General features: G+C 33.0%; 1 protein-coding gene across 3 annotated transcripts in view; it reads right to left on the minus strand.

Annotated features, from left to right (window-relative positions):
- Positions 1 to 15,802, minus strand: part of EYS (eyes shut homolog) — a 743,667-nt gene that overhangs the window by 265,298 nt on the left and 462,567 nt on the right. For all 3 annotated transcript variants that reach the window (XR_008916582.1, XM_056818439.1, XM_056818440.1), the window contains exon 6: positions 4,067 to 4,264. Coding sequence is in view for 2 of the 3 variants with exons in the window: in XM_056818439.1 (XP_056674417.1) it covers positions 4,067 to 4,264 (198 nt within the window). In the remaining variant the exon portion in view is untranslated. The remainder of the gene's footprint in view (positions 1 to 4,066; positions 4,265 to 15,802) is intronic.

Raw genomic sequence — 15,802 nt, forward strand, 5'->3', positions numbered from 1 at the left:
AGTGGTAAGGACTAAGCAATGTGGGTTAAGTGACTTCTCCAAAGTCTTACAGTCAGGAAGTGTCTGAATCCAGATTTGAACCTAAGACCTCCTATCTCTAGGCCTGGCTATGAATCCACTGAGCTATCCAGTTTCCCCCTAGACCTGTTTTCATCAGGCATTTCTTAAAGTTGTAAAGTTCCTTTATTCCCCTCCAACATTTTTCAAAGAATATTGAGTCTCTAATTCTCTTTCCCTCCTTCTCTCCCCAACATACCCTCAGTATCCCCTGTTGAAATAGTAAGTAATCTCATATAGATTTTACATCTACCATCTATGTAAAACATCATCCATATTAATCCTTTTGGGGAAGGAAACTAGAACAAAAAAGTTAGGAAAGAAAGTGAAAAATGTTTGTTTTTGCCTATGCTAAAAGATCTACTTTAAATATCTTTGTACATATGGATCCTTGCCTTTTTAATTTATCTCTTAGGGATACAAGCCTAGTTATATTATTAGGTTGAAGTCTAATACCCTTTGGGCATAGGTGCAAATTGTTCTCCAGAATGATTAAATCAATTCAGATGGTCCCCAACAGTGTGTTAGTATCTCAATTTTCCTACATCCCCTTCAAGTTTTATGATTTTCCTTTTCTGTCATAATAGTCACTCTGATAGGAGTGGGGAGGTACCTAACATTATTTTAATTTGCATTTCTCTAATTAATAGCTGTCTAAAGCATTTTTGTATGATTCTAGAAACCTTTAATTACTTTGTCTGAAAACTGTTCCTGTCCTTTGACCCTATATCATTTCTCATATATTCTTATGTACTCAACCCATTTGTCTATGTATTTGAGAAGTTAGTCCATTATTAGAGAGACCTATTTTTTAATTGCACCATTACAATTATTGTTTATTACTCTCCGTCCTCCAAAAATTCCCCCTATTTAGTTTCTGACTACCATCTCCCCCAATTTGACCTTTTCTCTATCAATTTCAACCACCTTTATCTATCTTTGTCCCTTCTTACTTTAATTTAGGGTAAAATTTGTTTTTATACCCAATTGAATGTGTATGCTCTTCCTTCATTGAGCCAGTTTTGATGAGAGTAAGGTTCACATGCTCCACTCCCAAACTCCTCCATCTTTCCCTACTCTGTAAAAGTTATTTCATGCCTCTTTTATGGGTAATATTTTGCTCCATTCTATTTCTCCCTTCCCTCGCCTTCCAATATATTCCTATTTCACATGCTTTAATTTTACTTTATTTTTATATCATACCATCATATTCAACTCACACCCTTGCCTTCTGTCTATGTATACTCCTTCTAACTACCCTAATAATGATAAAGTTCTTTTAAGTTATAACAATCTTCTTCCCATATAGGTTTTAAGCAATTTAACTTTATTAAATGTCTTTTGATTTCTCTTTCCTATTTTTTTTATCTTTTTATTATTCACTTGAGTCTTTTATTTGAGAATAAGATTTTCCATTCAGTTTTACTCTTCATCAGCAATGTTTGAAAGTCCTATATCTCACTGCATACTCATTTTTTCCATGAAGAATTATGTTTAATTTTGCTTTGTAAGTGATTATTTGTTGAAGTCCTATTCCTTTTGCCTTTCTTATCCTTCAGTGTAGAAGCTAAAATCTTGTACTATGTTTTCTATGATTACATGATATTTGAATTATTTCTTTTTGTCTGCTTGCAATATTTAATCCTTGATCTGAGAGTTCTGGAATTTGGCTAGAATATTCCTGGGATATTCCTTTGGGGATCTCTTTTAGGAGGTGATTGGTGTATTCTTTCTACTTTTAATTTTGCCCTTTAGTTCTAGAATAATAGGGCAGTTTTTCTTCATAATTTTTCAAAATATGACTTTTTTATCATAGCTTTAAGGTAGTTCAATAATTCTAAAATTATCTCTACTAGATTTATTTTCCAGGGCAGTTGTTTCTCCCATGAGATATTTCACATTTTCTTTTTTTTTTCATGTACTTGATTTTACTGTTTTTCAATGTCTCATGGTGTAATTATTTCCTATTTCTCCAATTCTAATGTTTAAGACATACTTTTCTTGAGTAAGCATTTATACCTCCTTTTCCATTTGGCCAATTCTTTTTTGTAAAGAGTTCTTTTCATCAATGAATTTTTGAATTTATTTTTCCATATGGCCTATTCTGCCTTTTAAGAATATTTTTTTCTTCAATGCATTTTTGGATATCTTTTTCCATCTAGCCAATTCTTCTTTTTAAAGAATTCTCTTCATTCCCCACTTCTTTTATCAATTAGCCTATTCTGTTTTTAAGCTAGTGAGTTCTTCAATATTTTTTGGGCTTCCTTGAAAAAACTATTGACTCTTTTTTCATGATTTCCCTATATCACTCTCATTTCTTTTCCCAATTTTTCTTCTAGCTTTTTTACATGAGTTTTAAGTCCCTATTGAGTTTCTCCATTAATTCTCTTTGGCCTTAAAAGAAATTCACATTTTCCTTGGAAACTTTGGATGTAACAATTTTGACTTTGTTGTCTTTTTCCAAGTTTGAATTTTTTTTCTTCCCTCTCACCAAAATAACTTTCTTTTTTGAATGTCTTTTTATCCTATTGTTTACTTAATTTTGAGCCCTTTTAAAATTTTCTTTTAATTAAAAAAAAACCTTTTAAATTTGGGCTTTGTATCTGTGGTGAAGGAAGCATTGTTCCAAAATTCATGTTCTTTATGTAGCTGCCTTCAGAACTTCAGCTGGGGATCTAACTGCTTTGAAATCTTGCAAGGTGTATTTCATACTCTCTTGGCCTGTGCTCTGCTCTGTAAGTAACCATAAGCTCTCTCTTTCCCCTTGGAACAGAGACCATAGTCCCTTGTGACTACAAGCACTGGTGTTTACTAGTGTTCCTCCTCACCTTGGAACCCCATCCCAGTCCTGAGAAATGATTCTAAATATGGGCAATGCAACCCTCCAAGCCAGCAAAGGAACCCCTGTCATCTCCTGAGCAGTTACCCAACAAATTCTCACCATCTCCGGCTGAGAGCTCTGCAAGATTTTGATGCTGATTCAACTGGGTCTAGGTCCATTGCTGCCATGGAGCCTGCCTTGTCATGTTGCTTTGACCTCTACTTCCATCCCAGTAAACTAAATCTTTTGTGGTAGCCTACTAAATTGTTTGGAGCCGAAAAACTATTTTACCCTCTCTTTTTATGGGTTATGCTGCTGCAAAATTCATTTTGAGTTGTTATATCAATTTTTTGAGGTGAATTTGGTAGAGACCAGAGATCTGTATAATTGTACCACTATCTTGGCTTTGCCACTCTACAGCTTAAAATTTTAAAGAGTTAATTAGACTCTTGAATGAAAGGTTATGTTACTTGCCAGAGGTCACATAGCCAGCATATATCAGAGGCAGGTCTCATATTCAGATCCATGCATCTCCAAGGCCAGCTCTTTATCCATTACTCTATGTTACTCTGTTTATAATCTCTATACAGCTGTATAAGTGGTGAAAATATTAGACTTTCATGTAGTTTAATTGTGAATTTAGAACTAGATGTAAGTAGAGTCATTTATCAACTTGCAACTGATATAGCAGAAAAATATTAAATAATTCAGTAACAATTTTAGGTAAAAATATTGTTATTCACTTCCACAATTGCTGTCATATAGACTATCCACTATTAAGGTATACCTAAAACTTGATTTTTTTATAGTAGATTTGTTAAAATCTCTTGTTATTCAGCATTATTACTCTAGATAATGCTTTTCTGCACCTGAAAATAAACACTTGTGAGACACTCCATTCTAAGAAACATGTGTCTAGTTTAGGCACCCTCATGAATAAATCACATCTCATTAAGATTTCTCATTAGCTGCAATGTTAGTCCATGGAAACCAGAGTGTATGTGGCAGGAGTGGAGGTGTTTTGGTTAAAAAAAAAGAAAAAAGAAAAAAATGACATCTACTTTCAAGTGTTCGACAATCTAAATTTCAGTAAATTATCAATTGTGTTCCCCAGAGCTATTCAGTCACTGAATAAGATTCAACTGTTGGTCTGATCCATATTAATGGGGGTGACCAGACTGAACTCACTGTCATAGCAATATCCATTTAGGCAAGGGTTAGAGCTGCACTCGTTGATATTGATCTCACATTGTGGACCTGCAAATCCTTTCACACACTGGCACTTGAATCCAAGGGGAAAGTTGTCCAAATCCATTTCCTCTACACACACAGCTCCATTTTCACAGGGATTGCTAGCTTCACAAGGTCCAAATTCACAGTAAGAACCTGGAAGAGAAAGAAGAAAAAATGTCAGTGTTTATCTAATGAACCAATCACCACAGTTGCTGTAATTTACCTGTCCCATTTTCATGTAAAATGTCTTCTATTTAGTCTCTAGGAAACGATTCACAATAATTTTCCTGATGTACAATTGCTACATCTTTCTCTCTTCCTCCCTCTCTTTCCCTATGTATGTATTATAAAGGGAGGGAGGAATATCATTCCTGATTTCATTGTTTCATAAGAAAATTTTGATAGGCAAGATCCTTATGAGGGAATATTTTAAAGAAAAAATATCATTGTTTTTCCTTATCTCCCACTCCTCTGTAGCCTGAGAGTATAGCCTTCTGTCATTTAAAAAAGTGGATAATTAATGATTCTCATGCTGCCATTGTTTGCTTTCTGAAACCCTTCGGGTTGATGATACTGTAAATATTTTTTGGTTTTATCTCAAATTTAAAATAAAAGTAAACAAGAAATAGAATGAGATCATTCACTATGCCTTCATCCTAATAATATGACAATACATTCAGAAGCATGTTAACTACTTGAGGGCAAGAGGTAATTTATTTTTCTGTTTCTGTATTGCCATTGCCTAGCAGAGGAATTAGCTATAACAATGACAGCTAACATTTATAGAGTGCTTTAATGTCTGCAGATCACCTGATTCATGTTAACTCAATTGATTCTTACAAGAACCACAAGAAATATGTCATTTTCTCATTTTACAAATGAGGATGCTGAAGAAAATTGAAATTATTTTCCTGACTCTAAGTTCTCTCCTCTATCTTTGGGGAAAAAAGACCCCTACTTCCTTATACTTGGTTGGGTTTTAGTGATAGTGATAGGTTTAAGATAATCAGTATTGTGATTCTAAAGTGATTAGTATAAATTCCATTAGAATCTTAATACCATCAGTGGAATTCATACTTTTTACAAGGATTTCTAACTAAAACATAAAAACTGCTTCTAAAGGGATTTCTAACCCTTCCCCAAGTTTGTACTTCCCTTTATCATGAGATGCTGACTATCTGAATTTCCCAATATGGCACAAACATTTTGCACCATTCCCTGTTTGAAAATCATCATCCTTTCCCCCAGATCAGAAGAGAGAGAGGTAATGGTCATTTGACTTGACTGTGTCTTTAGTCATGTGGGCTTTCTGAAATGAACTAACCAATCAGCTTTGTAATTGGGTAACTGTTTCTAAAATGAGGTCTATATGATGTTATGTCTTGTGATATGTCATTTTGTTATATAAAATAGCTCTCAGCCTCTGGGTGTTGTCTCTTGCCAGGATCCGACAATGTAATACATGCAAGACAATACTTTTGTTGGAGGACTTGACCCTCTTCCAATAAAATCTAAGTTTCTACCTTGACATGGAGAAATTTGGCTTTATGACTTTACCTAAACTGTCTAAATGGAGTCTGTAGGTTTCTATTTCATAGCATATCCATTTCCCCATTTTTCTATTTGAGAATTTAATAAATTTCTTAATTGCATGGAAATAAATTTAAAAGTTACAAAGGAAATATCATACAGTGGACAGAACACTGGCTTCAGTCAGAAAGTTCCAGGTCCAAGTTCAGTCAAGTCATTTAACCTCTCAGTACCTCAATGTAACTAACTATGATTATAAAATTATAAATTGCTGAGAAGGTGCTGATCTATATTGAAAGAGGAAGTTACTTCACTGGAATGCCCTAAGCAGATGAAATCAAACAACTGGTAAATATCAAGTGTAAGTAAATGAAATGCACACAAACTATAATCCAGAGAAACATTATATAATCAGAGCTAGGATACTTTTGTCTGAGAGAAAATATGTTAGTTTTCAGAAAAGAATGAGAGCCAAGAGTTTAAGACTTTCCTTCTTAAAAGTTATATTCATGTGAGAAGCTTCAGCCCTACTTAACAATCTCTGACTACAAATTGTGCTCAGGGAAAAATTTTACTAACTCCCAGCTAAATGCCAAAAGCATCAATAAGTTTCAGTATGAATGGTCTAGAGTAGTTTAAAGTAGGAGCCCTAACATATTTTTAATGTCATATATGCCTTTGCATCCAAGGTGAAATCTAAGGAAACTTCAGAATGTCTGTAAATGCATAAAATTAAGGGTAAAGAACTGACAAGATAAACAATTATTTTATAATGTGATTACTATGTTTTAAAACAACAAAAAGAATTTCATAGATACCAAGTTGAAAATCTATGATTGTCAGAGATAAATTAAAATTAGTTCTTTATTTTTCTAAGTCACTTAATATTCCATTTAATAATATTCATTATTTCAGTCAGACTTTACAAGTCATAGGGGGAAAATATTCAATTGTTTTCAGGTTTGACATTTTTTTTCAGCTCTGAATACTATTCTAGGAATTATCTTTCAGCTATTTGACTAAATATTCCAAAATGTCAAATTTCATGACCTTGCTAAAGGTTAGGTGTACCTCTAAGCTTTCAATCAGCTTGATCAGTCAGATGATTAGCTCTATCTATTTCATAGCATAAATCCTCAGTTGAGGTGATTAAAGGGAAGTGCATTTAAGCCTGGAGTAAAGCTGAATAGAGAAGATAAAAGCCTATGGATACAAGCATGAAGATTTTTACTTGAAAAATAAGTAAAAGCCATGATTACATTTTAAGTAAGGACCTAAACTTTTTCTTTCTTTTATTTAGATTTACATTATGCAATATTACCAGATTTTTGAGAAATGTTATTTTCCATTAAAGATTCAAGAAAAGTGCTAGTTTGTAATTTCTGAAAGATGATATCCAACAATATAATAGACTTTACTGTGTAAATTTGTGCACACCATAAAATTGAAAATCAATGAATATTATGCATGAAATGAACATTTAAAAAGCAGTACTTAGCCATTACTATATTTTAAATAGTGCTATGCATCACTGTATTCATTATACAAAAAGTACATCCATAAAAATATAATACAAAGTACTTCGACATCACCCATTTTAATGTAATATTCAAGAAAAGTACACACTCACTATATGTTAATTTTTAAATTAAAGAATGAATTTTATATTGTAGGTGATTTTTTTAATTACATAAAAACTCTTCTCCACTAACACATTTGTAAACATATGATTTCTAAATCACTGTGTAATAGGTGTAAAGAATTTCATACTCTTAAAAAGAAAAGAGTTGATAATAATACTTTATAAACTTTCAAAGCATTATAATCTATTCTAATCACTTTGTATTCTAGAGAATGGTTCATAAATTTATTATGCACTGTGGTTTCTACCACTCTATATCATCGCACAAATATATATATAAATAAAGGAAGGATATGTAGAACTAAGGGATAGTTGGTATATTTTTCCATTTTTTTATCTTTTCCTTTTTATTCTGGGTTGTTACATGCAAAGAATTTACCTACTATTGGCCAGACTACTATTGATGAATCATTATACTAGACCTAATCTGTCACAAAAAACTGCACATAAAGCCTTCTGTCTTGGAAGAATATGACAGAGACTGTTTTCTACTGGTACAATGGTTGCTTACACACTAAAATTAACTGTTAGAGTAGAAGTTTTGTGACAAACAAAAAGAGTAGTACTTGTTATATATTATTGAAAGTTAAATTTGAAAAATATGAATACACACACAGACATATATATATATATGTATATATATACACACACTTAATTTTTTTCTCAAGTCATAATAGAATATTACATGAATCCGACTATTGTTATTTTCATTGCTGTGGTTTCTAATCTTTGGATTATTATCCAGATTTTTTCTGACAACTAACAGTTTTATGAACATGGTAGATATGTAATTTTTAAAAATCCAAATGTCTTATTTTCTCATTAAAATAATCATAGGATATGTTCTTAATGATCATCTCAATTAATATTTGTTGGTACAGACAGGAAATATAACTTGTGGATGGTGACATAGCAAACAAAGTTTAAGTTCAATGCTGGGACTTCATGGTGTGTTACAGATATTTTTCACTTAGGGCATTAAGTAGATGCTAATGGTTCTCTCAAAATTTTACCCTGAAAAGAATAATTAAGAGAAATAGACCATTAAGGAGTTATCACATACTTAGTTAAAAACAGGTCTATGCTACAAACCATCATTATATTCCATGAATCAGTAGAACTGTATGTAATGCAGTATATGTGTATGTATATACACATATGCCATTTATTTGTATATAAAATATGTGCATATATGTATATTTTATGTATGCCTATATAATTAGTCAAGGGCATAGACTCTTCTCCATTCTCTATTATAACATTTTAAAATGGATAACTTGTCTTTTTTCCAGGGTTTAATCCTGAATATGCCACAAGTATAATTATTAACTTGGTTAACAAATTATATATATATATTTATATACATGTCTATATACACATATATTTATCTATATTTATTCATATACACACATATGTAAATTATATTTCTCAGATTTATTTTTCTTTCTTTCTCCTATCTTTCCATCCATCATTGTTGTCAATGTTTGGGCTGGATCAATAATAAAGTAAGTTATTCTGTGTTTAAGGCAAGAGCTGGTTGAAAAATACCATAGTGAGTGATTTCATCCTTTGCTGTGGCTAGTTTGCTAAATACTGCTTAGGGAACATAAAGACAGAGTGGAATGAATTAAGGTAAATTACCACTTTCTCTAATCCTTCTAAATAAGAAAAATCAGAGAAAAAAATTGGTGCAAAGTTAACCACTTCCTATCCAAAATGATTTACATGTTGTCCATTGTAAAGTTAAATGTAATCAAAATTAATAAGAACTGACTTTATATATTCATAAGCATAAAATATGATTTTGGAATTTGGTAATTACAGATATTTCATTGCCTTATCATTCATTCAGCCAGTCAATCAGCATTTAACAAATACTTAATATATTCCAGGCACTAAATGTTAGGGAAACAAAAGCAAAATGCACAAAAACTATTTAAAAATACATTGCCCTCAAGGAACTTATGTTCTTATGGGATAGACAATGTAAAAATAACTATAACCAGTATAACTTTGTATTCATAAGACATACAAAATACATGGGAGAAAATATCAGAGGGAAGTTACTAGCTGCTTGGGAGACTAGGAATGGCCTCCTACAGAAGGTGGGATTTGGGGGAAGCTAGGTAAACAAAACTGGGGGAAAAAAGTGATGAAGATGCAGTATTTTAAGCATGAAGTCTTATCATTATTATAACACCGAAACTATTTGTATTTGAAAATGTCAAATGAAGTCATATTGAAAGAAATGCATATTTTAAATGCTTTTGAAATCAAGTTCAATAAAGTCATGAGTGATTCAGGGAAATTCAGAGCAAAGCATCTAAAATATCTTTAGAAAATGGGTAATTTCTTGAGCTCCTAGTAAACTATTTTCCTACAATGTTATATATTGTGTTAGACAAAATCCACAACTATTAAAGGGTAAATACCTTTTTCACTTGGAGAATGCTCTGATAATTTAGTAAAAATAGATAGGATAGGATGGAAAATCGAAACCTGACTTTGTATTCATAAAATATGATATTCAAATTTTGTCTCTGACCTACTAGTTGTGTGACCCTGAGCAAGTCATTGAAGCTCTCAGTGATCCTAGACGACTCTCAAAGACAAAATATTTTAAATAGTTTGTCAGTATGATTTGATAAAGAATTGACAACTTTATTAACTCATACTAATGGAATCAGAGGTATAAAAAATGACAATAAATGCACAGGAATGACTTTTGAATGATCTACTTAGTTTAGTTTACCTAAAACCAAAAATATCTGTTTTAAGTGGCAGGGGTTTAAACCAAGTAATGTTGCCACCTTGGTTAAAAAAAAAAATGATCTAAAACTGAACTGAATCAAGAAAAAGAAGGTATTTATGGTATGCTGTGAAGATTTAGTCAAAATCTCTGCCCTCTAGTAGTGTTCAGTCTAATCATAGGCAGATAGCTTGAGCATTTAATTATAGAGCAGCTGTAGTTTGGCATTGAGCCCTCACTCAAGAAAGACTGAGATATGGCCTTTGAATGCTGAAAAAGTAATTGTTCCATTATCTGCACTCTAGTCGTTTCCTGTCACAAGCACTTAAAATTTGTACTTAAATCAGTTTTCTAATTATGTGCTCCCATAATAGAGTATTCTATCCAGAGAACTGCATTATTGTTCTAACATTTCAACTGACTTAAGCATTTTTCTTTTGCTGAGCTGTCTTTCTTCCTTGTTTAGTTTCTTTTGCAAACATGTTTAATGGATAATTACCAATTTTGCTTTTTATCTTAATTGTAACCCATTTGGCAGCTTGTGTCATTAAAGATGCAATAGATAAGAAGGGGGTTGCTCAAAACTGTTTTACAATTTTCCTTTTCTTATCTATGTTTTGTTTAACCCCAAATGGTTTAAACACTAATTTATGACAGTTTATTAGTTTCTTATTCTGTCCTGCATTGTAACAAAATTTTATATTCAGCAACAATCTAAAATGAGAAATACCTGTAGTTGTGTCCACACTCATTTTTCCCCATGTTGAAGAAAACCTTACTTCACTCACCATGCAAAACAAAAACAAAAACAGAAAACCTGAGATTCTTAATTTTCTATCCAGAAAATAAATTCAGGTTGTTCAACTATGTGGCAATTTTGTATATGATCTTGATACCTGACCCATCTAAAATATTCTGAATTTGAGATATAGGCTGAAAAGATTAGGAAAGTTATAGCATTGTGAAATTTAAGATCTTTTTAGGAATTCTAGTTAATTTTAGAGACATATGATGTAAAGTACAACAAACTTGCAGTTAGGAATTCCAGTCTAAAATTTGTCCTCTGTTGATCACTGACTAAATGCCCAAAGGAAATTCATTTAAACTCTCTGAGTCTCAGTTTCTTCATTTGTAAAATGAAGATTTTATAATATCTACCTCATAAAAATGTTATAAAATTCATAGTTAAATAGCTATTAATCATTTGTAAAGTTCTGTGCCAATATATTATTGAATAATAAATAATCATTGAGATTAAATATAAATAGTATTACTGATATATTACTAAACCACTTGAAGGATTGTCATATGGAAGAGGGACTAAATAGTTTCTCTTTGATAATATAACTCAGAACCAGGAATGATGAATGATGATCACAAAGAGAACACATCTTGGCTTAATGTCCAAAAAAATCAGAGCTATCCCAAAATCAACTGGGTTGCTTTGGGAGGTTCTGTTCACTGGATAACATCAAGCAAGGACTGGGTGACAACTTTTTTGACATGTTGTAGTGGATTGTTTGAGTATATGAACACTGAGAGCCTGTCAAAAACTAGAATTCTTTTAAACCAGACTTGTTGCAAAAAGGTCATAATACTCTGTGCCCTTATTTACCTCTAAAATGATGGTAAGGGATGAGGTGGCTGCAAAGTTATTTTTTCCTGCAATTTTCTGCTCTTTAAGTACAAAAAAGAAAATAAGCATATGGAAAAGAAAAACCCTAGGGATGGGAAGTATCATGAAACACCACTGATAGAGGTGATTCTATTGTGATTCTGGGAAATTCTAGTTGAGTAGATCTAGCACTTCTTGACTTTTGAGTTATTTTTTTCTGTCTGACAGAAGGCAGGTATCCGATTATATTGGCAGCTTGGAAGTAAGTTTTAGTAGAGTGGGGAGGGGAGGCCAACATGTAAAAAAATCAGGTGTGTCTTTGTCCAAGGACTGACTGCCCTCAGGCTGCCACTGAGATAGGCCACCAAGGTCTTAGAAAGAGTTAAGTAGAGAGAAGCTGATCACAGGGTCTGTCAATAAGGAAGTAGATATGATCACCTGCCTTGATAGCTAAAAGTTGGAAGAAATTCACTATTAGTAACCGAACTTAATTGAGGAGCTTGAATATTGGAGGAAAAAAAATCTCTCCTTCTTCCTTGTGTGAAACCTCTGTGAAACCAAGGCTCTTTAACCATTTCCCTAAAATGGCCTTGAATTTATAGTGACCTCCCCCTTCACTGCTACTATAAGGAGGCCTGATGTTAGAAGAGACTGAGAAGCAGTTGGCTAAGGTCGCTCCAACAATTTGAATATACTGATGTTATACATTTGATTCATTTCGCTTTGAGTAAATTTATTTTAATCTAAATGGTGACTGAACGTTTTATTTAGGAGAAAAAGCAATGTTGGCAATCCAGCTAGTTTGATATTAATGACTATTAAATTATTATTGAAATACGCAGATAGTACTATCATTCGCCTACTAATATTCTTGTTCTTCCTTTATCACTTTTGCTAGGACATAATATGTTTTACCTTCTATTCTTGCTTTTACCCTTGGGCTTTGTTTCAAAAAACTCCTCTCTACTCAGCATTGTCTCCTGGTAAGGTCTTTAGCTCTCATGGGTTTAATATCCTCTTGAAATTAAATCAAAGAACATTTATAAAGAGCCTTATCATGTGCCAGGCACTGTGCTAAATATACTCTACCTCAGTTTCTGAAAATCTTTCTAGGTTTTTATGAAATCTTCACTTGTGATTTCTCATGGGAAAATAGTATTTCATTACAGTCATATACTGAACTTACTCAGCCATTCCTCCATTGATATCTCTTTACTTTCTGACTCTTTCCCACCAGGAACAGAGCTTTATCTAAATATAAAACTAGTAATGGTATTGCTGCATAAAGATTATGTACTGTTTTTTTTTGTTTTGTTTTGTTTTGTTTTGTTTTGTTTTTACCTTTTGAGCTTAGATTGTTCTCAGAATGATTGAATCAGTTCACAATTCCCCCAACAAAGCATTTTTGTGGCAATTTCCCCACATCCCATTCAGCTATTGCCATTTTCTTCTATTATAATAGCCAATCTCAGTGCTACCTCAGAGTTGTTTTAATTTGCACTTTTCTAATTAATAGTGATTTAGATGTTTTTTCACCTGATTATAGATAAATTTAATTACTTCATCTGAGAACTGCCTGTTCATACCTTTTGTTCATTTATCAGTTTGGGAAATGACATATTGTTATATATTTGACTCATTTCTCTATGTATTTGAGATATGAAATCTTTATTAAAGGGACTATAAAAAATGCATTTTTCACCATCATGATTCCCATGTATTACCTTCCATCTTATTTTTCCCATTTATTCTATTCTTTCTACTTTTATCCAGTTTGCCCTCAGAAGCTTCTGACCCCCCACATACCCCTCTTGCCCTGTCTTGTATGCCTCTCACCTTTCTCTTATCCCTCTCTCCTCCTACTTTCCTATAGGGTAAGTTAGATTTCTATGCCCAAGTGAATGTATATATTCTTCCCTCTTTGATCTAATTCTGATAAGCTTAAGGTTCATGTGTTCTTTCCCTACCTCCCCCATCTTCCCTTCCACTGAAAAAGTTCAATTGTTTCTCTTATATTTGAGATAATCAACACTACTCTACCTCTCCCATCTTCTAATGCATTTAACTTTCTCATCCCTTAATTTTATTTTTTTCCTATAATCCCATTTTATTCACTCACTTCATTGCCCTGTCTATGTATACTCCTAAGGAGTTAAAAATATCAGCTTCCCCTGTATGAATGTAAATGGTTTAATTTATTGAATCTCTTATGGTTTCTCTTTCCTATTTACCTGCTTGCACTTCTCTTGAATCTTGTATTTGAGAATCATATTTTCTATTCAGCTCTGTTCTTTTCATCAGAAAGACTTGAAAGTCCTCTTTTTCATTGAATACTCATTTTTCCCACTGAAGGATTGTACTCAGTTTTGCTGGGTAAATGATTCTTCATTGTATTACTAGATTCTTTGCTCTCTGGAATATCATATTTCAGGCCTTACAATCCTTTAATGTAGAAGCTGCAAAATCTTATGTTATCCTGACTGTAGCTCCATGTTATTTGAATTATTTATTTTTAGCTGCCTGCAATATTTTCCCCTTCACCTGGGAGTTCTTGGATTAGGCTATAATATTCTTAGTAGTTTTCATTTGCGGATTTCTTTCAGGATGTAATAGGTGGATTTGTTTTTCCTATTTTATTCTCTGATTGTAGAATATCAGTATAGTTTTCCTTGATAATTTCCTGAAAGATCATGCCCAGGTCAATTTGTTGATCAAAGCTCTCAGGTAATACAATAATTCTTGCATTATATCCACTGAATTTATTTTTCAGGTTGGCAGTATTTTTGTTTGTGCATTAGAGGATTCGTTTGGGTATAATGGAGAAAGAGTAAATGATCCCAGAAAGTAGGAGGGTGAGATGGTCTCTCCACCAACACTGCCTTTACTACCCTCTAATAACTTTAATGGGTGAACCTTTTCCCTTGGGGAAAAGAGAGAAGTCATCTCTCTCCCCCTTCAATATGACAAAGGAAGTCAATTTAAGATAACTGACACTTTATTCCAACAAATGGTGGTTAAGGGTAAGATAAACAAGATGCCTGCAGGTTGGAGATTATAGGAAAGAGAGTAAGGAAAGTCCCTATCTTTCTAAAAATATCTTTCTCCCTCCCCCCAAAGTTGAGAGACCCAGGCTTGTCAGGCTGGTCTCTAAGTGGCTCAGGATTTGGTGACCCCTGGTCTTAGCACAGCAAAGCCAGTGTCCAGACTCAGGGTATCACAGGAGCTATGTGAGATCTTCTGATGCTGTTCTTCTCAGGTTTGCCACAACTCTTGGTGTCTTTGGGGGAAATGGTGATTAGGATCAATGAGGGATTTTGTATGGCTCAGGAGAGAAATCTCTCATCAGTCTGTCACCCTTGGCTTCCTCAGGCAAGAGAGAAAGATCAACTGTCTCTCCCTAGAATCTCCTCTTTCCTCAAGATTCCAAACCCCCTTCACCATCCCCTGCTGTGGAATGCAAATCTTGGCATGTCCTCCAGGCTTTGTCCCTCAAAGTTTCTAGATCATTCCTCAATCAAAGTTGTTTGTTTTTAGTGATATATTTCACATTTCTTCTATATTTTTTTTCATTTATTTCACTTTGATTCTTTCTTGATGTTTCATGGTGTCATCACCTTCCAATTTCCTAATTCTAAATTTTAACAAATTATTTTCTTCAGAGAGCTGTAGTACCTCTTTTTTCCATTTAACCAATTGTATTTTTTAATGTAAAACAAATTGTAAACTTTTACCTTCTCACTTAAAATCAATACCGTGTATTGGTTCAAAGGTAGAAGAGCAATAAGGGCTCAATAACTGGAGTTAAGTCTTGATCAGAAAATATGTCAAGAAGTGTCTGAGCAGATTCAAATCCAGGACATCTTGTCTCTAAACAAGGATCTTAATCCACCAAGTCAAATAGCTGCCCACTCAATTCCATTTTTAAAAAGTTCTTTGCCTCAGAAAATTTTTGTACATCTTTTCTCATTGGCCTATTATACCATTAAAAAGAATTCTTAGCATTAGTGGATTTTTGTTACTCTTTCATTGTCTTACTCTTTTTTAAAAAGTACTATTTTCTTCTATATTTTTATGATTCCTTTACCAAGCTTTCTATGCTTTTTTCATGATTTTCTTTCATCACACTCATTGCTTTTCCAAAATTTTCTTCTACTT

Source organism: Monodelphis domestica, chromosome 2 (genome assembly GCF_027887165.1).
Source record: "Monodelphis domestica isolate mMonDom1 chromosome 2, mMonDom1.pri, whole genome shotgun sequence".
Taxonomy (NCBI): Eukaryota; Metazoa; Chordata; class Mammalia; order Didelphimorphia; family Didelphidae; genus Monodelphis; species Monodelphis domestica.